This window comes from Dendropsophus ebraccatus, chromosome 10, assembly GCF_027789765.1.
Source record: "Dendropsophus ebraccatus isolate aDenEbr1 chromosome 10, aDenEbr1.pat, whole genome shotgun sequence".
NCBI lineage: Eukaryota > Metazoa > Chordata > Amphibia > Anura > Hylidae > Dendropsophus > Dendropsophus ebraccatus.
Genome location: NC_091463.1, coordinates 17,202,073 through 17,229,342, shown reverse-complemented (window position 1 = coordinate 17,229,342; position 27,270 = coordinate 17,202,073). Strand labels below are relative to the sequence as shown.

The window sequence follows — 27,270 nt, the reverse complement described above, 5'->3', positions numbered from 1 at the left end:
AGTGAAACCCCTCCACTAATGGTGGGTTTTCACCGAGAGATTTATCTGACAGATTTTGGAAGCCAAAGCCAGGAATAGATAAGAGAAGAGGAGAAATCTCAATCTTTCCTTTATGACCTGTTCCCTGTTTATAGTCTGTTCCTGGCTTTGGCTTCAATGATCTTTCAGATAAATCTGTCTATGTAAACACACCATTACTGACCTCTCCTGGCGGGGCTGATTTCATGCATCGCAGGTCTCTAAGGAAGTTCACAGCCAGGAAGTGAATCGCCCTACTAGGTGCTTCTCCCAGCAATATTTAGTGATTAGAGATGAGCGAACCGGGTTCGGGTTAGAGTTGATCTGAACCCGATCGTTCGGTATTTGATTAGCTGGGGCTGCTGAACTTGGATAAAGCTCTAAGGTTGTCTGGAAAACATGGATACAGCCAATGACTATATCCATGTTTTCCACATAGCCTTAGGGCTTAATCCAACTTCAGCAGCCACCGCTAATCAAATGCCGAAAGTTCGGGTTCGGATCGACTCGAGCATGCTCCAGGTTCACTCATCTCTACTAGTGATCTAAACATTTAGACCCCAAAAGTTTTTCTAAATGACAGGGACACTTTAAACATAAACCAAGCCATAGATACATGTGAGCTGCGGATTAGACTTACAATAGAATATAACAAAGAAGAGGCAGCCAATCCACGTTTATTGGTCACCATCGACAGCGGCTGTAGTCTTCTATGGTTGCTGGGAAAATGTGGCGACATCCATGAACCCCTGGCAGTGTGGGGCCATTTTTGACCTTTAGAATTTTTTTTTCTCATTCGGTTCTGGCAGTCATAACTTTTTTCTTCATGTAGCTGTATGAGGTTTATGATCTGTACTTGTTGGTGAGGCTCTTTTCTGCAGAGTCGGAGTTTCGCTTATTTTTCCATGTATGTTATGTTTTTACCATCAAAATTGGAGAATAAAAAAAGTGAGTTTTTTTTTTTTTTTTTTATTTGATGGCAAACACCGATCATCCTATATGATGCTATAGATTTATTGCACAGGTTGTTATGGTCATGACGATGCCAAACAGGTCTATATTATTTTATGTTTTGGGGCTTATATTTACAAAAATTTTAATTATCTAGGATTAGAAAACATTGCAGCTATCCTATTTATTTATTTTTTCTTCCAAAAACAGCGCCACTCTTGTGCTCAGGTTGTGTGTGGTATTACAATTCTGCTCCATTTACTTCACTGGAACTGAGCTGCAATACCACAGCCAAACTGAGGACAGGAGTGGTGCTGTTTCTGGAAACGCCCATGTTTTTCTTAGCCTGGATAATCCCTTTACAGTCCTGCCCCAGGAAAGACCCCTTTTGTTTTCCAAAAAGTTTTATTCAGTTTTTTAGTTTTTTCTGCAAACAATTGCAAATGGAAAGACCCCTTTTGGATGTGGTTTGTATAAACCATTTCTTGAGGTTGTGCTGCCAGAATTGGGACTATTGGCAAGTAATGGTAATAGTACATGGACAGTATTTAAGCAGAGAATATGTTACGCTTGCTGGGGGGGGGGGCCCTACAATGAACCCTAAGTATACCTGTCCTCGCCATGTTACCCTCTTGTTCTGGTATAATTGTGAATAGAATGGAATTTGTACTAAATCCCAGAATTATTAAGGCCACCCTGGTATTTCTTTGGTAAAAGGCACCATATTCCCCAATGGCTATGCACCATGTTTGGGAATACAACGTCTACTGCACGCCTAGGTCAGACTGGCAACTAGATTACTAATGCTAGTCATTTTGTGGATTAAGGGAATTCAGACCATCCCCGGAAGGGAGGCAAATATAAACTAGTGGCTGCTTCCCTTGTGCCTCGTGCCTGAGTTATGTAAAGTATATTCAATAAATTACGACTCTTGTAAACTAACTGTTTTACAGCAGGCTGTAAAGTGCAGTCTATACAGTACAATAAGAAGACAGCTGGCCCCCTGGTGGCGGCTTTTAAAAATGTAACTTGTCAGAAGCTCTTGTATTTGATATTACCATGCACTTGTTTCATCGTTAAAAGATTCAAGCTCATCAACTTTCATTACTAACGTCTTCACCTAAACATTAAGGCATTCTCAATGAAGCAGCGTCTTGAAGGCGGAGAATAGAGTCAGGGGGCAGGCTATACGGTGTGCGTCTCCACCCAATGGCACAACCTCTGTGCGTAGCGGGAGGGGCTGACCGTGGAAAACTCCTGCCCATGGTAACGCATGCTCTTCCACAAGTGCTCTAGTTTTTTCTTCAGCCCATACACCGTGAATATGTCAATGATCCCAATGAAGTATCTCAGGTCCGGCCCGTCCATCACGTGAAGAGGGTTCTTGTAGTTTGGAAGAAGGCGGCGATTCTGAGCCATAACTTCGGAAATATCGGACACGGTGCTGACCTGCTGTCCAATTTTTCTCATGGGCGGGCGCCTAGATGAAGTCACATCTGGGGTGCCACTAAACTCTGTGCCTTCTTCATCTCTATCAGTGGATGCACTTTCCTCCTCCACAGTGCCGGGAATAGAGGCGCATTGGGATGTAGTAGGACTACCAGTCCCATTTACAGACCTGGAAGGCACAAAAGAACCAGTTTACCAGTCAGTACAGTGCAGAGAGTGAAAACCAAAGCCCATCAGAGGTCACAGTTAAGTGCGGTCCTAAGGACTTCTACATTCCTCATCAGGAGTATAATTGACCTGTTAGGCTTCAGGCCGGGCCTAGTCAGCAGGGTAGCTGGGGGGCTACACCACAGTTGCCTGCACCCTGTAGTTTCATTGCTGCAGACCCTCAACCAAACTACAAGTCTCAGGAGAACCCTCACAAACCATCAATGTCATAACTGACATTTCCGCAGAAGCTGGAAGACACCATTATGAGTCTTTTGAGTCTGTCAGGTGCCGATCATGCAATGAATTTAGCATAAATGTGAATAGAGCCATATGTGTGATGTCGCCTCACCGTTTAGTGCGGACAATAAGGTTGGCCAAAGACCAACTCTGGTTTTTCTCATCTTGATGTAGGGTCTGGAATCCAACAAGAAGACTATAATCCAGAACATTAAGGTCCTGTAGGAAACGAGTGTCCAGCTCAGTCTGACGAAGAAGCCAGGAACGCTGTTGGTCTGAAGGAGAAGGGGAGAGATTTATAGTGTGGAGCCCAATAAAAACACAGGACATGAGAGGTGGGTCTGTATCGGAGGACATGAGAGGTGGGTCTGTATCGGAGGACATGAGAGGTGGGTCTGTATCGGAGGACATGAGAGGTGGGTCTGTATCGGAGGACATGAGAGGTGGGTCTGTATCGGAGGACATGAGAGGTGGGTCTGTATCGGAGGACATGAGAGGTGGGTCTGTATCGGAGGACATGAGAGGTGGGTCTGTATGAGAGGACATGAGAGGTGGGTCTGTATGAGAGGACATGAGAGGTGGGTCTGTATGAGAGGACATGAGAGGTGGGTCTGTATCGGAGGACATGAGAGGTGGGTCTGTATCGGAGGACATGAGAGGTGGGTCTGTATCGGAGGACATGAGAGGTGGGTCTGTATCGGAGAACATGAGAGATGGGTCTGCCATATTTCCTTTGCACCAGTTTTACTAACTCTCCCATGGAGATTGGGCACAGTAAAATGTCCCTTAGTTTGTTGATGAGAACAACCTGCTCAGAAATATCAAGTCGCTTCAGATGATCCTTAAATTTGTTTTATTCTATAATTTTCTAAAATTTTCTGTTGTCCATATTGAAGACCCCTAAATGTTGTATATTACAGGCCCAATGCACTCTCATAGAAGAGAATATTCCCTGTGACCACATCAGTATATATAGTGACATGTACTCCAATGGTGCTTCCAAAAGGGGTGCAATTATAATTTAGAGGTTTAGTCTGGGGGAGGGCAAATTATGGGTAGAAGCATGATAATCTAGGGGTCTGGCTGGGGGCTGATAATTAAAATTTTTTTAAGTATGATCATTTAGGGGACTGGTTTGGGGGCTGGTGATTTACGGGTTGAGGTATGATTATCTAGGGGTCTGGTAATTTAGGAATTGGGATATGATAATGTACAGGTAGGAGTATGATAATCTAGGGGTCTGGTCTGGGGGTTGACAATTAAGGGGTCTGCTTTTGGGGTCTATGATAATTTAGGGGTTAGGGTATGATAATCTAGGGGTCTGGTAATTTAGGAATTGGGGTATGATAAAATACAGGTGAGAATTTAGGGGTCTCGTTTGTGGTCTATGATAATTTAGGATTTGGGGTTTGAGAATCTATGCATCTTGTCTGTTCTAGGGATCTGGTCTGGGGTCTAATAATTTAGGGGTTGGGGTATGCATCATATAGGGGTCTGGTCTGGGGGCTAATAATTTAGGGGTTGGGGTAGGCATCATCTAGGGGTCTGGTCTGGGATTTGATAGTTTAGGGGTCTTGGTGACATATTAGTGCTTAGCTATTTGTTACACTAATTGTAAAACTGTACGGGTAGCACACTTGGCGGCCTAGTTGTATGTTTTCTTTCTGCCAGTTTCACATTTTTTGTGTGTATTTTGGCTTGTATTATGCATAGTTGACCATGTTTTCACTACTCTTAGCCCAGTGAAGTCCATGGGCCATCAGTAACACATCTGCCTGCGTGTCACCATCCCTTTTTGACATTTTGCTGATGTACAGCCAGTCAGAAGCCCTGAAATGTAATGTGAATGGGACCTAACATATCTGTGCATTCCACTGGCAGTGGATTGGAACTGTGTAATTCTTTATTTTTCCTGTGGAGGCGCTGCAGGGAAATGTTGCACTTGTTCTCAGGTTCTCACATTGTGATTGTTGGGGACCAGGAAACAAGTACATTTATTAGGTAAGAGGCAAGTAATTTAAGGGTTTGTCCACGTACCCAAGCAAATAACATTTCCTTCGAAGTTGAGATCCTTGAAGACCTTCAGGACTCTGCTCCCCTCGGGCTCTGGCTCTGTCCAGCGGCTCACATGACAGCCTTTAATATCATAGCTGAAACAAGAGAAAAACATGTATTAACCCCATACAGGGTCATCACCAGAGGGCGAAAGCTGAAGGTCTACAAAACCGTCCTCACCGGCCAGTGATCCTCTCATCCGGGAAGAAGACGCTCTGCATGATGATGAAGTATTTCTAGAATGGAAGAAAATAAACATGAATTAATGGTTAATGGTTCAATTTGTATTAAGTATTAGTCGAGGGAAGGGGGGGAGCCTCTTATGGAAATTTTAGCGTGTGGCATCACTCTGCCTGCCAAAAAAAAATAGATACAGTGGTGGAACCGGACACCATGATAAGTCAATGGATTTCATCAGGTATTGCCAATGACAGATCAGTCACAGTATTGTGGCTTCTGACTATAATAAAACCCACTTTGGTCATGTTCATAAAATTAACACTGTTGGTTTCCAGTGTTTCTATCCACTGACGGCTATCAGACATCTTCATAGGAGGAGTCCAGAAACCAAGTGGACAGAACTTTTCTCACCTTCTTCTCCTGGGCTCTGGTGATGCTGTACGCTCCTACGAATAACAGAAAGGTATAATGGTAAAATGGTGTATGCTAAATGTACAATTTCTCCTCTCATCTCCACGACTGCACACCTGAGATTGCCTTCTCCTGATCAGTGACACTGCCATGAAGGGGGGGAGACAAGGTCTGTACAATGGTTAGGTAGGTGGTACGCATATGGGGCAAGCTGAGTGATTTCACATCTTTCTATCACTAGACAACATTCACTTTTTCAGCAATTTTCTGCACAGCAGCTCTCTGTGAAATGAGACGAAATGGGCTAGCCTTTACTCCCCCGCACACAGCAATGAACTTATGCTCTGACCCGGTCTTCAAGCTGTCCCACTTTGGTCCTTGTGAAAGTCATTCAGCCCTTATATCTACTGATACTTCCTTCTTCCAACGAACTGACTATTCCTAGTCCCCAATAAACCCCATCCCATGATGGACAACATTGTTACCAGGTAATCCACATTAAGCAAAACCTTGTTATACATTTTAAACAGCAGAGGGAGCTAATCTGTCATAAATCCTGGAGACTATTCTGTGCAAAACCATGTGGTTCATCTGGTATACAAAATAGAGGACATCAAAACTAAAGGTGTATTAAAGATGTATTAGGCAAGGAGCAACATTACAGGATAAACGTCTACTTCATCTGAAAGCAGTAATATAACAACCATAGAAATGTACTGAAGCTCATTGACCCCAATAAAAAATCTGTATTAGGTCCCCACCTACTATGTACCATTCATAAAGCTGGGTGGATATTGAGATCAATAGGACCCAGTGGGAGCCTAACCTGCTCATTACTAAATAATCTAGTACTCACCCAATATCTTTACTAGCAGGGAGTGCGGATAGGACTGGAAGTGCTGGATGTACTTGGGCAGGATTTGTAGAAGGAAGTGAACCTCCCTCTTACTCTGAGTCTTCAGGAAAAAACGCTTGTCATTTCTGCAGAATAAACAAATGCAATGCCACATATGACAATTGTGTAGTCAGTATACACTGACAGTATTTGCATGCTGGAACTTGTAGTTTTGTAACACGTGGAGGGTCTCGGGTTGCAGGGCATTAATATATAACCTAATGCTAAACTAACCCCAACCAGCCCAATAGAACCGGAACCTGACCTCCAGTGTCGTAGCTACCATGGAGGCAGACCACGCAACTACCACGGGGCCCGTGCGGGAGGGGATTGTGGCCTGAATCCGTGGTGACTACAGCTCAAAGCACACACCCTTGTGGCCGTAGGCAGCATTACACCTCCAGCCACAAGAGGGCCCCCCTATGATGCACATACTAACATGCTCCGGCTGGCATCGTCCTCCCAGCTCCCCGGAACGCTAGTCACATCACTCGGACGCCAAGTGTCTGGGAGAATGGAACAATGGGGGTTTGTGCTGGCTCCCGAGTCATTTGGTATCTACAAAGCCAGTTGGGGGTGGGGGATTGATTGGTGGGGCGGAGGTACAGGATTTATATAGGGCCCCGTACAGTTTCTTGCTATAGGGCCCCATGAATCCTAGCTATGCCCCTGCATATATTATTATAGCACATATATCTGATCACTGGGGGTCTGACTGACAGGAGGGGTATTCCGAACCCTTAAAACTTACCTTCGTTCAACAGAATTCAGATGTATGTGATCTCCAGAAAAAGGCCCCAACCCTCCCCTCTGCATAAAAATTCAGTCAGGCCGGATTCTAGAGATCGCAGGGATCAGAACCCCCATGATCAATCACTTATCCTGTAGATAGGGGATACCTTTTGGGGGCTGGATTACCCCTTAAAGAACAGATTTCTAAAATTAGTTTTTCGAAGGGTGAGGAACCCTTTGGCCCTTATACTCACGTCAGGAAGAAGTCTGCCTTGCTCTTAGAGTTGCTAATAAATTGGAGGTAAAAGCCACAGGAAGAGAGAGACATCTGGTAACTTTCCTCAGATATACCCAGAGACTGGCGATAATACTTAAACACCGGCCCTGCATATGTTCTCAAGACGTAGCCCTGTGAGAGATAAAACACCATGGAAATATCCATCACATTATAGAATAAAGAGGTGGATCTCTCCGAAAACTTTTTGTTAGTTCCCCCATCAATAAGCCGATCACATGATGTCCTGCTGCTAAAAGCCCCAACATGGAGACGTAAACTGCTAAAGAACCGAAAGGCAAGAGTCCACTTCTCCTGCGGCACCACCTCAGGGGAGATTAGGAATTACACAGTTCCCATTACATTCAGGGAATGCGACAATGTAAGGATCAGGCAATCGAAATCCACCATCCTGATCCTTTCCTCCCCTGATATCTACCATTGGGGGAAAGTTGGCCCCACACATATCAGATGGGCGTCCAGTTTTACCAAAATTGTCGGGTTTGTTCAACACACGTCTAATGTGTATGGCTTATAGCTTATAAGCCTAATATCTGAAAATAGATTTTCTAAACCAGACATCCCTTTTATGAACTAGCTAAATCAGAAGTATGAGACCTACCTCATGGCCCTGTGTGAGTTTAGCGCCATAATCTTCATCTGTAAGAATCGGCTGCTGGGAACGAAAATTCTTAGTAAATAAATGAAGACAAGTCTCTCCGTCATATAAGATTTCACAAGTTACCAATAACAGGGAAATATCCTTATATTAAAGTTCAGTGATGGAAACAAATGCTGGATTTTGTTTTTTTAATTAACAAATGATGGATTAAATGAATTTTACTGCAAATGGATTACATAGTCGTAGAGTAGTGTGGTGTCCCACCACGGGTGTTCTTTTACACGTGCACCTGTCGCAAAAGCTCTTTACTCAAGGTTAGGTGGTAATGAAGGTCTTCTAGATTTTTACCACTAGATGTCAGTATTTTATATGTATGCTCTTATGTATTGCACAGCTGAAGTTAAAGGGAATCTGTCAGCACTTTTTCGGCTTCTGGGGTGCTGACATTGTAAGGAAGGTGTGTGTGTTAGTGTGTGTGTTACCTTTATTTTTCTGGTAGCTGCTGTACTTTTTCCACAATCTGTTCTGTAACCTGCAGCACAAGTGCCAAAGAGAAGTCATGGTGCCACGTTTGCGCCGCACTTCGTCCCGCCTCCCAACTACCTCCTCCTCCTCCTAACTTCATCTGAATATTCATTGCGGGCTAGCTGCGGCCTTCCTGGCGACATCATCTGACAGCAAAGGCCGCACGCACCCTTGTCAGTTCGCGCATACTTCCTGGCTTTGTGCGGCGCGGGCGCTCCTGACAAACAATGCGCCGTAGAACATCGGAGCGGCGCAGGCGCAATGTGCGCATCAACTGAGGGCATAGGCTCGTCGGGAGCCTTTGCTGTAAACGGCGCATGCACAGCGACAGATGACGTCGCCAGAAAGGCCGCAGCCAGCCCGCAATGAATATTCAGGTGAAGCTGGGAGGAGGAGGTAGTTGGGAGGCGGGACGAAGTGTGGCACGAACGCGGCACCATGACTCCTCTTTGGCACTTGTGCTGCAAGTTCCAAGATTGTGGAAAATGTACAGCAGCAACCAGAAAAATAAAGGTAACACACACACTAACACACACACCTTCCTCACAATGTCGGCACCTCAGAAGCCAAAAATGTGCTGACAGATTCCCTTTAACAAAGGGTTACTGTTTTATGTGTACTAGGTGCTTTTGCCAGCCTATAGGAGATATTCTTTCCTTCTAGCCTATCACTCTTCTTCTTTTTCTTGCACACATTCCTTTCCACCACTCACATGGTAGATAACACATCCCCTGTAGGAGGTTACTTTGGGGGGAGGAGCTGTAGCTTCAGGTTTTAGTCAGTTCTACTCAGATTCTCATGGGAGAAGGACACACAGAGCAGACAACCCTGCTGTAGCCAAGCCAGGGCCTGGCTCTGCCAGGACCCTTGTCCGTGACAGTTCAGTACAGTGTGTTAGTAAGTTGATGAGAGACACATGTGTGTGCAGATGCAACTAGAGACAATTAGTTCTTTCAGTACTTATCTGATATCTGCTATGCAGTGCTAGACTACAAGAGGGAGAAAGTCGGGGATCATCCTAGCTTACGCCGAGAACCACTCTACAAAGAGCAGGGCAGTATCCTGATACACAAGAGGAACTAGCCTGGATAGGACAAAGCAACCAGAGGGTCTACGTATCCTATCTCGCAGTGCAAGTAAACCGTGAAGACTCGGACACTTAGCTTCACCCAGGTAACCAAGCCTGGGGCTTGTATCACCCTATTAGGACGGGTAACTCGACACTGTAGAGCAGAAGGTGGTGAGACTATCGTCTATACATGGGTACAAGTATATCTCACTCTCAAGTATCTCAAGTTCCAGAAGAGCACAGTACCACATTGGGTTGGGACTCTCTGGACAAACTCCTCTCCTCTACACTATACCACTGTACTTACAACCCTTCAAGCACCGCTACAACTATCTCTACACTACTCTACGTTTTTAAGCAATTCCTCAGCACAACTGACTTAAAGCACCAAAGCCTGTACAAAGATTTATCTATTTCTGCAAAAGTGTTCTGTATTATTAAGAGACTGCACAGTAAAATTGTTTTATTTTTTCATCACTGGGACTCAGTTATCCTTTCCTCCGCACCAGCACCTATACACACCAGTTACATACCTTGGGTTATTTTTCCCCTTTCTGTGGGTGGCGGTACTGATAGTCCGGGTGGGTCAATTGCCACTAAGGACTACCGTGACAAGAGCCGAAGGGACCCATCACAACCCAGCAGGTCACCAACCATTTTGGGGAGTACAGCCAGCACCACTAAAAGCAGGTGCCACCACCATACCTATCTGCTGGACTAGCACTGGCGTCACAACACTTATATCCTTGGCACCACAGTAGCTCTTTGGCCCCAATATGGTTTTATGATCTGTTATATAATGGTCCCTACTCCCACAAGGCATAAGGACTGTGCCCACCAGTGGACTGGTTAGCTGTTGAGGTGGTGGCCTGAGGCTGCTTCACCCATGCTTAATGGATAGGTTCTCCTTATACAGAGAGATAGCACTGATAACCCCTGACTTCTGCATGGAGCTCTGCATATTTTCCTTTCTTACTTGGTTGCCAGCAGGTCAGGGGTTATCAGTGCGGTGAAGCAGAGATCTCTGTCTTCTTCTTTTTAACCCTTTTTTGTGTTGCAGCATGTAAGTAAACTTTATGTCACTTACACACTGCAGTACATAAGGGGTTAAGCCGAAGGACACGCACTCTTACCTTCTCCCCCAGGCCCTCCTCCTGCACAGGCCCCATAGCAACTGCCTACCCTGCCTCTATGGTAGCTACGCCACTGCCGTCAAAGCGGGAGCAGCACCACGGGCCACCCCAATGACTAGTTAACCTTTCTTGATTGTAAACATATAAATGATATAATCATAAAAATTATAGCTTATAGTATAGTATATGTACGTGTCATATCACGTACATATACTTGGCAGTATGAAACTACTGACAGTGGACATGACATTTGGCTCACCGAGGTCTCGCTGTGGATGGTGTCCTGAACAGCATCTCTCAGTCCTTCCTTCAGGTCACAGGTCAATGGGTAAAACTCATGGTCCTTATCGATTTCAAAGAGACCTAGTAGTTTCCAACGTTGTCTGAGCCTCCAGAAGAGTCTGCGCCTCCTCGCGCTTCCCCTAGACTCCCCCTAATAATAGAAAAGGTATAGAATTAACAATACAGAGAGTGAGAAGTATTACAGCTCCAAAATACAGTGGAATCGATACGTAATAGAGCTGAACAGTGACAGACAGGACAGCAATACTACACTACCACAGAGCTCTCCATGACCGGGGCAGTGACTGTGGAGGCACATACAATGGGCCCAGGCACAGTCCTGCACTGTCAGAGCATCACACAGGGTGTGATCTGCCCATGTGAGCTGTGTGGTGTCAGCTCTATACAGATGCCCATCACCAACATAGCAAACCAGCCCTGAGGGTATATAGGATTACACATCAGCCTAAGGGGCAACATAGGGGTATTGTACAATGTATAAGGAAGATAGAATAGTTCGTTTGACCAAGCTTATAATACACGCCTCAACTGCTGCAGAACCTCATAATACACATCTCAGATACTGCAGAACCTCATAATACACATCTCAGCTGCTGCAGAACCTCATAATACACATCTCAGCTTCTGCAGAACCTCATAATACACATCTCAGCTGCTGCAGAACCTCATAATACTCATCTCAGCTTCTGCAGAACCTCATAATAATATACACCTCAGCTGCTGCAGAACCTCATAATACACATCTCAGCTTCTGCAGAACCTCATAATACACATCTCAGCTGCTGCAGAACCTCATAATACACATCTCAGCTGCTGCAGAATCTCATAATACACATCTCAGCTGCTGCAGAACCTCATAATAATATACACCTCAGCTGCTGCAGAACCTCATAATACACACCTTAGCTGCTGCACTACCTCATAATACACATCTCAGCTTCTGCAGAACCTCATAATAATATACACCTCAGCTGCTGCAGAACCTCATAATACACATCTCAGCTTCGGCAAAACCTCGTAATACACAACTCAGCTGCTGCAGAACCTCATAATACACATCTCAGCTGCTGCAGAACCTCATATGACACACATCAGCTGCTGCAGAACCTCATAACAAACACCTCAGCTGCTGCAGAACATCATAATACACACCTCAGCTGCTGCAGAACCTTATAATACACATCTCAGCTGCTGCAGAACATCATAATACAGCACCACTCCTGTCCTCAGTTAGGGTGTGATCCTACATCTCAGTTCCGTTGAAGTGAATGGAGCTGAATTGTAATACCACACACAACCTGAGGACAGGGGTGGCGCCGTTTTTGCAAGAAAGTAGCTGTGTTTTTCCTAATCTTGAGAATATATATATATTTATTGTGTCAAGTTATAAAATAATCTTCTATAAATTATAGAGAATATGTGAGATTCTTCTACTTATGGATTTTATTCTTTGTTTTTAGAAAGAAAAAAAAAGAATATAGCCTTCAGCTATAGAAGGAACATGGAGCAAGGTCGGCTCCCCATTAATGTTATATTAGAAGACAAGGAATAATGACATCTAGAGGCTACAAAACATCTGGCAGAGGAGGAGGTGGCGCTGTTTGGCTGTCGACATACAGCACAAGTCTTACAACTACATAAAGTCCATATATCTAAATCTATGATATTATTTTCTATCAGTACAGAACTGGATACACAATAAATCTTCATACTGGGTGAGTCTTGGTTTTACAGAGCTCCAAATCCTTTGCATAGTGATTTATTGCATTCTGTCTGCCTTCAGCCACCACTAGAGGGAGTGGAGGAGCTTACTGTATACTGTCCATACACTATATTCAATAACATCACAATGTGCAGTAAGCTGCCTCTAGTGGTGACTGCAGAAAGCCAGGATGATGCTGGGGATTTGCTTCTCCGTATCAGAAGATTACTCTGCACAACATTTTGCACCAAAAATGACATGATGATTCAAGATAGGATTATCATGCAGAGAGGTAAGAGTCATAATAACAGGGGTGTCACTACAATCCATAGGAACCCATAACAACAGGAGGTTAATAACCCCTCCAGCTATAGAAAGGAAACTAAAACAGCAGGATAAGTATAATAATGTGTATAAATAATAATAATAATAATAATAATAATAATAATGCGTATAAATAAATAAATAATAATAATAATAATAATAATGCGTATAAATAATAATAATAATAATGTGTATAAATAATAATAATAATGTGTATAAATAATAGCGCCATATATCAGAGGCCACATAGTGTTGTTAGGCAGTATCAGATACCTAGATAGTGGCTTCATAGCAGTCACCAATGTGTCATTCTTACCCCTCAGCTTCTTGGCCCTATGGCAGCTGCGGCAGTAGGAGTGCCAGTACATGTTGGTATATTACTGCCCGGGGATAATAATGGGCACATGATGGGTGCGGGCACAGGGGAGAACCGCTGCTCACCTTCTGAATCATGGCACTGTGGACGGAGTCACGTCTTCCTTCCCTCTCCATTCTTCGATGTGTCACAGTTCTGAGCCCCCTCGTGTCCTCATGTTATAAGTCACAGTGAGTTTCCTTCGCTGCCTCTTCTCCTCTGCACCTGCTCCTTGTCCTCTCACACATACATATTCCCTTACTGGATCCGTTACCCTCCACCGCTCCGACTGATCACTGTCTGGACAGTATTTCCTTCCTCATATCTTCCCAGCTGCTCATATACGTCCACCCCTGTCCTATTACTCACCCTCCCTCTTCTCCTAAACTAACCGGACAGCTTCACGGCCAGGCCTGTTCCATATACAGCAGGAGGAGGGTGCCTAGTACTATGGCTCTGCACCCTTCAGCTACAGAGAATAACCCCCCTATACACATAGGGTCACCTGCTCCTGTAGCTCTGCAGGCATCAATGGCGCCCCTGCCCACACCCCATAGCATGTAATAGCCTGATCCATTAAAATAACTGCAGTACACAAGCAATCCCATTGACCATCTGAATAAAGCAAATAGCATGCCGGGAAAGTCAGCACACATTGATTATACAGCGTCAGCTGACAGGGCAGAAAAGGGAAAGCCTGTTCTCTCGGGGGAAAAGTATAGAAGGAAGGGAGGTGTAGTAATGGAGAGAGAGGCGAAAAAGAAACTGGAGATAAAACAGGAGTTTTTTTAACAAGGGGCACCTATCTGCAGCATGATGAGAATGGGGGTCCTGTCAGACACTGAGGCACTGATCCATTCAATTCTATAGGCCAGGCATGGGGAACCTTCGGCCCTCCAACTGTTGCAAAACTACAATTCCCATCATGCCTGTACAGCCAAAGCTTCGCTATAGGCCTATTGCTATAGCTTTGTCTTTTAGGCAAATTTAAAGGGGTTAAGAAAACTTCCAGAAACAGCGCAGTTTGTGTGTGGTATTGTGCTCAGTTTGTGTGTGGTATTGTGCTCAGTTTGTGTGTGGTATTGTGCTCAGTTTGTGTGTGGTATTGTGCTCAGTCTGTGTGTGGTATTGTGCTCAGTCTGTGTGTGGTATTGTGCTCAGTTTGTGTGTGGTATTGTGCTCAGTTTGTGTGTGGTATTGTGCTCAGTTTGTGTGTGGTATTGTGCTCAGTTTGTGTGTGGTATTGTGCTCAGTTTGTGTGTGGTATTGTGCTCAGTTTGTGTGTGGTATTGCAGCTTAGTTTTATTTAAGTGAGTGGAGCCAGGTTGTAATACCACACACACCCTGAGGACAGGGATGGCGCTGCTTTTAGAAAAAAACAGCTAAGTCTTTCTAATCTTAGATAACACCCTGGCACTGTGCGGACAGTGACGGGAATTTCCAGCTTAGGCCAATGCGAGACAGATTTCCAATTGGAAACACGCTGATTCGGAGGCAGATAACCCTCCCCTGGAGGCAGAAAGCGTGTGTGTGGTCCGGATACATGGCTATACAGGAAACTAAGGTCTCTGTGCCTTATGAAGGTTGTCGGGTCAGTTCTGCTGCACTGATCACTAATGACTAGCACAAAGAATTAAAACATGAAGCCTAGTAACAGCTTTGTCTCAGAAGACACAAAACATGACGGTATCCCTCATAAGACACTCGTCATGGCACAGGCGTATAGCCATCACTGCCTTCTGGCTATTACACTGGGTCTATGTGTTTGGAGAGATAGCGGATTCATATGCTGTATTAGGAAATACAGCCCTTCCTAAATAATATACAATGACTAAATATTACCGTCATACCATGATTGAATAACAGCTTCCTTACCAGTGGATAACAAGCCTATATGGTCACTGGATAATGTCACTGTACTGTGACTCGATAGCATCACTATACTGTTTAAAATACTACTATTATACCATAATAGGAAAACACCTACCCCACGAGGAGCGGATAATATTACTATACTGTGACTCCATAGCATCATCATACTGCTAAAATACTACCATTATACCATGACAAGATAGCACTTCCCCTACCAGAAGTGGATGATATCACTGTACTGTGAGTGGATAATATTACTATACTGTGACTCCATAGCATCACTATACTGTTTAAAATACTACCATTTTACCATGACAAGATAACACTTCCCCTACCAGAAGTGAATGATATCACTGTACTGTGAGTGGATAGTATTAATACTAATAGTAATGCCATCGAGTAACAGTATAGTAATATTATCTACTCACAGTACAGTGATATCATCCACTTCTGGAAGGGGAGGTGTTATCTTATTATAGTATAATGGTATTATTTTTAGCAGTATAGTAATTTACTATACTGCTAAAAATAATGCCATTACACTATAATAAGATAACACCTCCCCTTCCAGAGGTGGATGATATCACTGTACTGTGAGTAGATAATATTACTATATTGTGACTCTATAGCATTACAACACTGCTAAAAATACAACCATTATACCATGATAAGATAGAGTCCTGGGTCCTCCAGAGCTGGTCCTCCCATAGGCCAGTACAACACTGTCTAAACTTTCTCCTGTCTGCTAGGTCCTTTCTTAGGTCTAGTCCAGTTCCCAGTTAAAACCTGCTACAAACAAGTTAACAACGATCCTCTTCCAGTTGCTAAACCCTTAAAGTGACTGTACCACCAGGCCCAGGCAGAAGCACTGGAGGCGGCTGACCCACCCTTAGTGGGAGGAAACCCCCGCCCCTCTATGATAGGGATCCATTGAATATAATGGATCAAAATTACAGAAACAGTTGAGGGAGCTCACAAAACAAAATAATGATAACAGGGGTGCAGCTAAGTATCCACTATAGACAACTATGATCAAAAGAAAAAAGCAGCTGGACACTATAAAGTAGAGCACACCACTAGACGTATGAAAAATATCTATATGCAATCTTTATTTATAACATAAATCAAAAACAGATCATCACAACAAACTCAACAGATAAAATCAATTAAAAAACCATATACTCAGTTCTTTGATATACCTATATGCTTTTTTAATTGATTTTATCTGTTGAGTTTGTTGTGATGTTCTGTTTTTGATTTATGTTATAAATAAAGATTGCATATAGATATTTTTCATACGTCTAGTGGTGTGCGCTACTTAGCTACTATAGTGTCCAGCTGCTTTTTTCTTTTGATTATAGTTGATTCTAATGGAGTCACGTCATGGAGGGGCCTGGGGTTTCTTCCCACTAAGGGTGGGTCGGCCGCCTCCAGTGCTTCAGCCTGGGCCTGGTGGTACAGTCACTTTATGTACCGGCCGCTCGAGAGCTGTCTGGCTGCGGGTTATCCCTCCCCGTAGAGAACACAGGATTGCTCGGCCGTGCGAATGATCCTCTGTATAGGGAGGATGGGTGACAGACGGAAGAGATAGCTGAACGATTTGTGGATGTAATACAGACATAATGCAGAAATAGGCTATGTTCCCACTATAGTAATGTGCCATCCTATAACGGCGAAAGGCGACAGTCTATTCATAATGACCAATGCCTTTCCCCAATATAGGACAGCACATTACCGTAGTGGGAACATAGCCATAGAAAGTATATTTCCAATTCCTGGATATGAGCCAGATAAAAGAACTATAAATGGACCCATAGGATCTCTACTTACGGACACTCGGCTTCCTGTCTGGGATCTGGTCTTGCTAATTTTCTCCATGTGTAATGCTGGGGGTGACCGAGATCATTCTGGAAGCTTCAGGACTCTGTAGATGGAAGAAACAAAGATTCAGTGGAGACTAAAGATCCAAAGAAGAAAGAGTAGTATGAAAGTCTTAAGGCTATGGTAGAGGAGATGAAGATGAAGATGATGGTTCAGGAGAACAAGACAGAAAGAAAGTGAAATGTCAAACCCAATGAAGTGACCAGCACCTTGCAGAAGATCCTGAAGACGTATGAGGAGGTGAGGGTGGGGCTGCAGGTAATGGGAGACCCAGGTGAAAGGCAGAAATCAGCTCGGAGGTTCCTGCCTGGGTCTGGTTGCCAAGTGACTTGCTTTGTTGTGGTTCCCCTGTGTCTGACAAGCTGTGACGGCTCCTCAGCATGTACACAAGTCACCAGTAATATCTCCTACAGACAGGAATGGTAATGTATCACCAGAATACACTACTCTAAGGGCCCTATTCCACCGGACGATTATCGTTGGCATAATCGTTAACGATTAACGATCTCAAATTACCGCTATTGCGAAAGACCTAAAAACGTTCACTCATTTTCATGGAACGATAATCGTTACTTATGATCGTAATTTTCTTCGCTTTTTCTTCGCTATTGTGTTCGTATCTATTGCGAACGACCGAACGATGTCTTATTCAATGCGAACGATTTGCGAACGTTTTGCGAACGAGCAACAATAAAAATAGGTCCAGGTCTTATAAAGCGATCCACGTTTTCTCGTTCGGTCGTTAATCGTTAACTGCATTTCAACCGAACGATTATCGTTTAGATTCGAACTATTTAACGATAATCTGAACAATAATCGTCCAGTGGAATAGGGCCCTTACTATGTTCCAGAACGCTGACTCAGGGGGTAACACCGCTACCATGCACTGCCCTCAGGGCAGGGGTAATATCTGCATTGGGGTAACATGATCTGCCAGGGTTCCTGAGGATATTGTACACTACAGTGCTTGGCTATCCTTTTCAGGCCCATTGAGTTGAATGGTGTGGCCATATCACTGGACCCCTGTTATTGTGATGTGTGGGAGAGTCCCAGCGATTGAACCCCTGCTCAAACATGGGAAAATCCCTTTACGCAGGACTACTGATCAGCTGACTATTTTTGGGAACCACCAATAAACAAATGCGATCAATAGGAAAAAGATAAGGGCAATTGCTTTCAATCAGGAGACATAGGAACCCTATTCTTATTTATGGGGGTAATCAGACCACATCTTCATGCAAGACCACTGATCAGCTGATCATTGCCAATCCAGTTTTAATAGCCACTAATAAATGTCTTTAGGAGAGAGAACCACTCTCAAAAAAAGAGATCCCCTCCATGACATCCATATGACTCATTACGACATGTCTCATACAGACAATCCCTCTAAGTCTTATTTCTGTTATGTACGTAATGTAAAATGTTGCGCTCCCTAAAGAGAGATGTTACTGGTCTGCACATTGATGCCCTCGGGGGCAGCAGGATACGCTGGCGCTGATAGATACGTAATAAAGGGTAATGTGAATGTAAAATATTAGTAGCTTCTAGAATGGAAAATAATATTACATGGCTCCTATTGTTCTCCAGCTCATAGTAAGATGCGGAAGGTCCTGTGAACGCTGTAAACCCAGGACTCCCCGGGGGACGCCATAATCCTGTCTGTATTTACAGCAATCAGCGAGCAAATAGGTGCAGTGATTGTGCCTGTAATAGAGAGACCCCTGGGGAGCAGGAGCTCAGGTAATGACGTGTATGTATATACCATGGTACGGGTATTACAGTGATCCCATATGACGCCATAGATGTCAGGCTATGGACAACATAGATCTATATAAGTTCCTAACACATCACCTTGAGAACATGAGTGTAACAAGTAACCATGGGCCTCATAGCAAAACATGGAATTAGGCCCCTCATTATAAACAGTGGCCAGGATACTTAAAGGAGGTGGCTCTCACTGTAAGGGTTCGTGCACACTGGGAAATCCCAACGGAACATCCACCGCGGATTCCGCTACTCGCATTCGCTCACGCATCTCCGCTGCTCCCACAGACTTCATTCTATGGTTTGACAGATTGCGCTGTCCGCCCAAAGATGAGCGGGTTCATTCTTCGGGCGGGTGGCGGAAACTGTCAAACCATAGAATGAGGCCTATGGGAGCAGTGAAATCCGCGGCCACCAGTGGGTGCGAGCTGCGGAATCCGCGGTGGGTGTTCCGTTGGGATTCCATAGTATGCACATACCTTTAGGCCATGTTAACATGGTGTATGAGACCGGCTGTTCCGTGACTGGGTCACGGAGCGGCCAATCTCTGAAATGATTATCCCGGATGATCTTTTGGCTCGCAGAGCTCTGATGCGGGCGCATCTTTGCGCGCCCGCATCAGAACTCTCCACTGCACGCAATGAAGCTGAATAGCGGCTGCACTGAATAGCGGTCGCAAAAGACTGACATGTCAGCCTTTTCCGGCGCCGCTAGGGGTCCCAGCTGGAGTGTATACGATGTGTATGCGCTCTGGCCGGGATGCCATAGACACCCGGCCAGTGTATTTTCTCGTATTTACTACGGCCGTTGTTGCAATCGACGAAAAAATACGTTGTGTGAACATAGCTTTGGGGTGCGTTAAAACGTACAGGATCTGCAGCAGATTTGATGGCGCAGATTTGAAGTTGCAGATTCTGCTGCAGATCCTGTACGTGTGAAGGGAAAAAAAAAAACAGTCATGTTATGATCTTCTCTTCAGATATGAAAGCCGTCCTCAGGGGTCATGCACAGAAACCATAGGGCCTCATGTCGCCAATTGTACTACACATTAGTAAGGCACGTTCACTTGGAATATAAAGACGTCCCAGATAATGGGCTAATCCTATGGTTTCTGCACAAAAACAGCAATAATGGACATGTTATATATACTAATAGGATTTTTAAGATGTGAACACAGCCTTAGGGCCGTATAAAGCCATATGTCAGCCCTTGCTTCCAGGCGCTATTATACTGAACAAATCGGCTAAGTATGGCTGATAGTGGTTTGGTTTAATAGGGCCCTGCAGAGAGGGATCGGGCAGGTGAACCAACATTAGAGGGATTTACTAAGCGCAGGTTTCTGACAGAGACAACCCCCGCCTTATGTGGCAGTTTATCCACCATGACAAGGGCGATCCCGCTCTGGGCCCTTTTGTTTCACTCTAATAGACCCTAACAGGGGCTGGCTGGCAAATTTTAGCCTGGGGGGCAAGCACACAGCAGTGGCCCATGAGTAGCCGGCTAGCGGCCCATCCTTCAAGTACCACTCTGGCCCTTACCTATTATTACGCTCCCTACATCAGTGCGAGGAAGGTAGATGCCACTCGGACCTGTACTTCCTCCAGCGGAATTGTTCTGACAGTTCGGATAACACATTCGGCCCTTCCAGTCATTTGTGACCAGGGAATTCCTACTACTCACTGGGAAGGGGTCGGAAGTCACTTTCCTGTATAAGTATATGGGACGGCTCAGCACTGACACTGAACCATAGTCCCATAGACTTACATTGAGAAAGTGACTTCTGGCCCCTTCACACAGAGCAGTAGGAATTCCCTAGTCACAAAAGACCAGAAGGGCTGGAGACATTATTCGAACCGTCGGAACATCGCCGCTGGCAGAAGTACAGGCCGGGGTGCCATCTACCATCCGTGCACTGATATGGGAAGCGCAATAATAGGTAATGGCCGGAGTGCTTCTTTAAAGGGAACCAATTAGCACAATTGTGCTAATATGGTTTTCAGCTGCACAGTATAGATTTACTGTGCAGCTCCCTGAGGCATGGTGGGATGGTGGGAAAGCTGGGTGACCACATCATACTGAGTACAAGATGCAGGGAAATCTGGGTGACCACATCATACTGAGTATAAGAAGCTGGGAAATCTGGGTGACCACATCATACTGAGTATAAGAAGCTGGGAAATCTGGGTGACCACATCATACTGAGTATAAGAAGCTGGGAAATCTGGGTGACCACATCATACTGAGTATAGGATGGGCAGAAAGCTGAGTGACCTTCATCATACTGAGTATAGGATCCAGGGAAAGCTGGGTGACCTCCATCATACTGAATATAGGATGCTGGGAAAGCTGGGTGACCACATCATACTGAGTATAAGATGCTGGGAAAGCTGGGTGACCACATCATACTGAGTATAAGATGGTGGGAAAGCTGGGTGACCACATCATATTAAGTATAAGATGCTGGGAAAGCTGGGTGACCACATAATACTTAGTATAAGAAGGGTAGAAAGCTGGGTGACCACATCATACTGAGTATAAGGTGGTGGGAAAGCTGGGTGACCTTCATTATACTAAGTACTAGATGCTGGGAAAGCTGGGTGACCTCCATCATACTGAGTATAAGATGGTGAGAAAGCTGGGTGACCTCCATCATACTGATTACAATACAAGATGCTGAGAAACTGGGGTTTCTGTATTTTCACCATAGTTCACTTTTCCCTCCACATGATCACCTTTTCTGTCAATGCCTCCCCCCCAAGCAATACCCCTGTGGGTATGGGCAATTTCTACTGGGCCAGCCATAGTTCAATTCTCCTTCCCCTCATGTGCACACCCCCTATTAGTAAAAATCATAGTAAACAAAGCAACATACACACATACTGTAGTTCTACCAAAGCATCAGAGGATCATGCTGGGAGATGTAGTTGTACAGCCTACCCTATATACCAGTGCTTCTCAATTCCAGTCCTCAGGCCTCACCAACAGGTCATGTTTTGAGGATTTCCTTAGTATATCACAGGTGATATAATCATACTCGGCGCATCAGGTATTATCACAGGTGTCCTTTGTTCGGGAAATCCTCAAAACATGACCTGTTGGTGAGGCCTGAGGACTGGAATTGAGAAGCACTGCTATACACCATGCTGGGGGATGTAGTACTACTGTGCCACTGCTCCCCCCTCCTATACTGTGTCAACCTCTAATCTGTTGCAGAACTTCAACTCCCTTTATGCTTTGCCAATAGGGCTTGATGGGGGTTGTAGTCCTGCACCTGAATGTCCACAGACTGCAAAACTACAACTCCCACCATGAACTGTTAGGAGGACATGGTGGGGGTTGTAGTTCTCATCTGTCCTGGTTCCTCGCTTTGTCCTCCTCTGATCCTGTGTGGCTGCTTCCCTTGGTTGGTGGGGGGAAGGGAGTGGATGGCCCTGGGATACTGTGGAGTGGGGATGGGGGGGGGGTGCTGCAGGGGATGCTGTGGGGGGAATGGGGGAGCTGCAGGGGATGCTCTGTGTGTGTGTGGGGGGGGGGGATATGGGGGCTGCTATTTGTGTGTGTGGGAATGGGAGGCTGCAGGGGATGCTGTAGGGGGATGGGGGGCTGCATGGGATGCTGTGTTTGTGGGATGGGGGTCAGCAGGGGATGCTGTGTGTGGGGGGATGGGGGGGCTGCAGGGGATGCTGTGTGTGGGGGGAATGGGGGAGCTGCAGGGGATGCTCTGTGTGTGGGGGGGATATGGGGGCTGCTATTTGTGTGTGTGGGAATGGGGGGCTGCAGGGGATGCGGTGTGTGGGGGGATGGGGAGGCTGCAGGGGATGCTGTGTGTGGGGATGGGGGGCTGCAGGGGATGCTGTGTTTGGGGATGGGGGGCTGCAGGGGATACTGTGTGTGGGGGGGATGGGGCTGCAGGGGATGCTGTGTGTGTGGGGATAGGGGGGATGCAGGAGAGGCTGTCTGTGGGGGGGAATGGGGGGGAGGCTGTGTGTGAGGGGATGGGGGGCTGCAGGGGATGCTGTGTATGGGGGGATTTCAGGGGATACTGTGTATGGGGGGGCTGCAGGGGATACTGGGGATGGAGGGGGCTGCAGGGGATACTGTGTGGGGGGTTGGGGGGGCTGCAGGGGATACTGTGTATGGGGGGCTGCAGGGGATACTGTGTATGGGGGGCTGCAGGGGATGCTGTGTATGGGGGGATGGGGGGGTTTCATGGGATGCTGTGTGTGGGGGGGCTGCAGGGGATACTGTGTATGGGGGGCTGCAGGGGATACTGTGTATGGGGGGCTGCAGGGGATACTGTGTATGGGGGGGTTTCAGGGGTTGCTGTGTGTGTGGGGGCTGCAGGGGATGCTGTGTATGGGGGGCTGCAGGGGATACTGTGTATGGGGGGGTTTCAGGGGATGCTGTGTGTGGGGGGGCTGCAGGGGATGCTGTGTATGGGGGGATATGGGGGGCTGCAGGGGATACTGTGTATGGGGGGGTTTCAGGGGTTGCTGTGTGGGGGGGGCTGCAGGGGATGCTGTGTATGGGGGGCTGCAGGGGATACTGTGTATGGGGGGGTTTCAGGGGATGCTGTGTGTGGGGGGGCTGCAGGGGATGCTGTGTATGGGGGGGATAGGGGGGGCTGCAGGGGATGCTGTGTGTGGGGGGCTGCAGGGGATGCTGTGTATGGGGGGATAGGGGGGGCTGCAGGGGATTCTGTGTATGGAGGGGCTGCAGGGGATGCTGTGTATGGGGGGATAGGGGGGGCTGCAGGGGATGCTGTGTATGGGGGGATAGGGGGGGCTGCAGGGGGTGCTGTGTATGGGGGGATAGGGGGGGCTGCAGGGGATGCTGTGTATGGGGGGATAGGGGGGGCTGCAGGGGATGCTGTGTATGGGGGGATAGGGGGGGCTGCAGGGGGTGCTGTGTATGGGGGGATAGGGGGGGCTGCAGGGGATGCTGTGTATGGGGGGATAGGGGGGGCTGCAGGGGATGCTGTGTATGGGGGGATAGGGGGGGCTGCAGGGGATGCTGTGTATGGGGGGGCTGCAGGAGATGCTGTGTAGGTCTCCCCTGTACAGATGTTACCTGGCTCCCTGCAGAGTGCAGACCACCATCTTCTCTGTCTTCCGGCTCCTCTATCCAGGCTGTAGGAGTGACAGCTGGGGGGACAGAGCGGCCTCTAGTGGCCGGAGGGAGAAAGAGCAGCAGTTTGCTTTTAACTATAAGCCTCATAGGCTTTAGTTAAAAGCATAGGGGTCTGTTGAGGGGGCGGGGCTTGACGGCGTGGTGGGGGCGGAGCTTCAGCGGCGGCCCACAGCACAGACCGGCCCTCCAACACTCTTAGGTGTCAGAGAAAAGAGCGCTGGGGCGGTTAGAAGCTGCAGGGCGGCCCTGAGACCTTCAACCAGCTGTCAGTGAGTGACAGCTGTGCGGCCCCATACTGTCTTGAGGAAGACCGTCCCGGGGGGCAGATGCCACCCTGCCCCCCAGCCCAGCCCACCCCTGGACCCTAATGTTACAGAGGGAGTCTGATACTGTAGTTACGGTCCGGGTGACAGTGTGTAATAGTTACCTAAAGTCCATGGAGAAATAGATAATAACCAGAAAAATATTTAAGTGTACCTATCATTTAATCAAAAGTCTGACATTGTCATATCGACACCGGTACTGGTGAGGATACGGGTGCTGAGACCCCCGTCGATCGCTAGAGCGAAGAGGCAGAAGCACTTTGAAGTCCAAGTCCACAGCCCCTTCATCTCCACTCTGACTGGAAAAGTAGCAGTGGACGGAATTATGATAGAACTTCTGGTGATCGTGTCTCCTGGAAGTTCCATAGGCTCCATTATAATTCTGTGTACTACTACTTTAGCAGTAAGAGCCGAGACGAAGGGGCAGAGTGAGTGCTGCTGAGTGTTTCTGCCACTTAGTTCTAGAGATTGGCAGGGGTTTCAGCACCCGTACCCCCATCGATACAAACATGTCGCTATATGGCAGAAGTTTGTTTAAATGATAGACACCCTTGACTGACTTGACTGTATCTTTTAGTGTACCTTACTTATTATCTATTTTTCCACTGACTATAGGTAACTGTTACACGTTGTAAGCTTGACTGTAACTATATCTGGCTTCGTCTGTGACATTAGGGCCTATTAGGTTGGCCGAGAGTAGGATTGCCACTATAAACCACTGTGTTATGGTGCGTTCACACAGACAGATTTATCTGCCAGATTTTTTAAGCCAAAGCCAGGAACAGACAAAAAGCAGAGAACAGGACATAAAAGAAAGATTGAGATTTCTCCTCTTTTCAAATCTGTTCCTGGCTTTGGCTTAAAAAATCTGGCCGATAAATCTGTCTGTGTAAACGCACCAATAGGGTGGGTTCACACTATGGAATCCGCATGGATAAGTCCCACCGGATTCCGTTGCTCGTACCCGCTCACAGCGGTGCGCCTATTCCGCCGTCCGCCAAAAGAATTGCCATGTGATTTCTTCTGGTGGACAGCGGAATTCGCCCGCTAATAGAATTGAGTCTATGGCACGGGTGGAGATGCGTGCCGATGTGAGCGGGTTCGCGCAGATTCCGTAGTGTGAACCCATCCTCAGGCAGGGTCTACAGTGTAGATTGTAAATAAGGACAGTCACCAACCTGGTTCATATATCTATGTATTTATTTTACATACATTCATATTTATATTGGTGAAGCTGGTGCGGCCAAGTTGGTCAAGGTGAGGGTCACACATTTGTACTTGTTTATGTGGTAAGAATTTTATACTATTACAATAAAGGTTAAGTTTTCAGGTGTGTTCACCCTATGTACTGTTTGTGTAACGAATGGCCACTGTTTTCACGTTTTTTTCAGCCTGGGCGGCATTGCATTAAAATAAATGCAATGCTGTCCAATCCAACCACACGTTGCACCAACAATGGTCGACGTTAGGTGTGCGACCGTGCGAAAAAATTCGTTTATCTATTAATAACAGCCGCTGTTGCACAAACAGCGGCCGTTATTTATCTTCCATGCACACACGGATGCCGTCTGTTCACCTGTGGTCTGTATGGAAATCAATGGTTAATTAAGTTCCAGACCCACCCCGAGTGCGCTGTTCCGAAATAAATGTTCCTGCGGCTGTAAGAGCTCTGAGAGCCCCATTAACATGCAAACACTGGCTGGCGCTCGGCCAGTATAGCAACGGCCGTTGTTATACAGTGTGTGAACATAGGCAACAAATAGAATAATACACTCTTTGCAGAGGTTTCTCCTACTTTGGCCTCCTGTTCCCTAATTTGTGACAACTGACATGTCACAGTGGTTTATATACATGCCGTCTCTCCCCTCTTTTTGTATAGTAGTCAGTGCGGTGTAAACCTGCTCATTTGTGACAAAATACAGGATTATCAAACCTGTAAATAAAGTAATTCTTAAGGTGTGTGTATATATATGTGAGCTATACATTACTTGTTATATACCAATCTGCCATAATTTTCCTAGGCTGACAGGTGGGTCTGGATTTGTTGATCAACTTATTAACAGGAATCTATCACTAGGCTATAGATAACTGCACATTTGTGGCCAGCGGGCAGAGAGAGCTGGTGCTCATGAATATCCAGGACTGCTGGGCTCACGCACATAACAGAGAGGACTACTTGTCCAGGTTATTCAGGAGGATATCTACGAATCAACTGCCAGAACAATGTCAGGGATACATCATTCTGTTCAGCTTCTCTGTCACTAGTTTATATTAATCTTAGATAGGACAGTGTATAGCTACCATATCAGGGATAGGGACAGGTCCGCTCTCCTATGTAGGGACAGTATAGTATGGGGACAGGTCCGCTCTCCTATGTAGGGACAGTATAGTATGGGGACAGGTCCGCTCTCCTATGTAGGGACAGTATAGTATGGGGACAGGTCCGCTCTCCTATGTAGGGACAGTATAGTATGGGGACAGGTCCGCTCTCCTATGTAGGGACAGTATAGCATGGGGACAGGTCCAATCTTCTATGTAAGGACAGTATAGTATGGGGACAGGTCCAATCTTCTATGTAAGGACAGTATAGTATGGGGACATGCAGTGTCCCAGAACAGCCTTTCTCATGCTCATATTTTTATTATAACTAGTTCTGTTCTGGAAAGCTATGGTCCACTGCAAACTGCGTGTATTGTGTCACCCCTGCAGTATTCAGGTCTGCCATTTCATTCATTTATTGCATGTGTATTCAGGTATCAGTGTCTAAAGGTATTATGTCGCCTCCTAGTGTTCAAGGATGGTACTTCTCATGTATATTCCTCTGCATATGCCTAATGGTGTGATGATGCAATGGC

General features: G+C 46.2%; 2 protein-coding genes across 6 annotated transcripts in view; one reads left to right on the top strand and one right to left on the bottom strand.

The window, feature by feature from the left end:
• Positions 1 to 3,200, top strand: part of SYP (synaptophysin) — a 37,559-nt gene extending 34,359 nt beyond the window's left edge. For both annotated transcript variants that reach the window (XM_069985851.1, XM_069985853.1), the window contains exon 7: positions 3,040 to 3,200. The gene's annotated coding sequence lies outside the window, so the exon portion shown is untranslated. The remainder of the gene's footprint in view (positions 1 to 3,039) is intronic.
• Positions 1,238 to 24,154, bottom strand: PIP5KL1 (phosphatidylinositol-4-phosphate 5-kinase like 1). Of its 4 annotated transcripts, none has more exons than XM_069985848.1 (11): positions 24,033 to 24,154; positions 17,148 to 17,241; positions 11,021 to 11,194; positions 8,035 to 8,088; positions 7,393 to 7,547; positions 6,368 to 6,492; positions 5,512 to 5,546; positions 5,101 to 5,156; positions 4,903 to 5,015; positions 2,978 to 3,140; positions 1,239 to 2,587 (listed from the first exon to the last, which is right to left on the bottom strand). In XM_069985848.1, the coding sequence occupies exons 2-11, from the start codon at positions 17,193 to 17,195 to the stop codon at positions 2,155 to 2,157; spliced, it is 1,356 nt and encodes a 451-aa protein (XP_069841949.1). In that variant the 5' UTR covers positions 17,196 to 17,241; positions 24,033 to 24,154; the 3' UTR covers positions 1,239 to 2,154. The 4 variants fall into 4 exon arrangements, with proteins under 4 accessions (XP_069841948.1, XP_069841951.1, XP_069841949.1 ...); XM_069985849.1 differs by lacking the exon at positions 24,033 to 24,154 and adding an exon at positions 17,408 to 17,429; XM_069985847.1 differs by lacking the exons at positions 17,148 to 17,241; positions 24,033 to 24,154 and adding an exon at positions 13,532 to 13,763 and having other exon boundaries at positions 1,238 to 2,587.
• Positions 24,155 to 27,270: the final 3,116 nt, after the last annotated feature.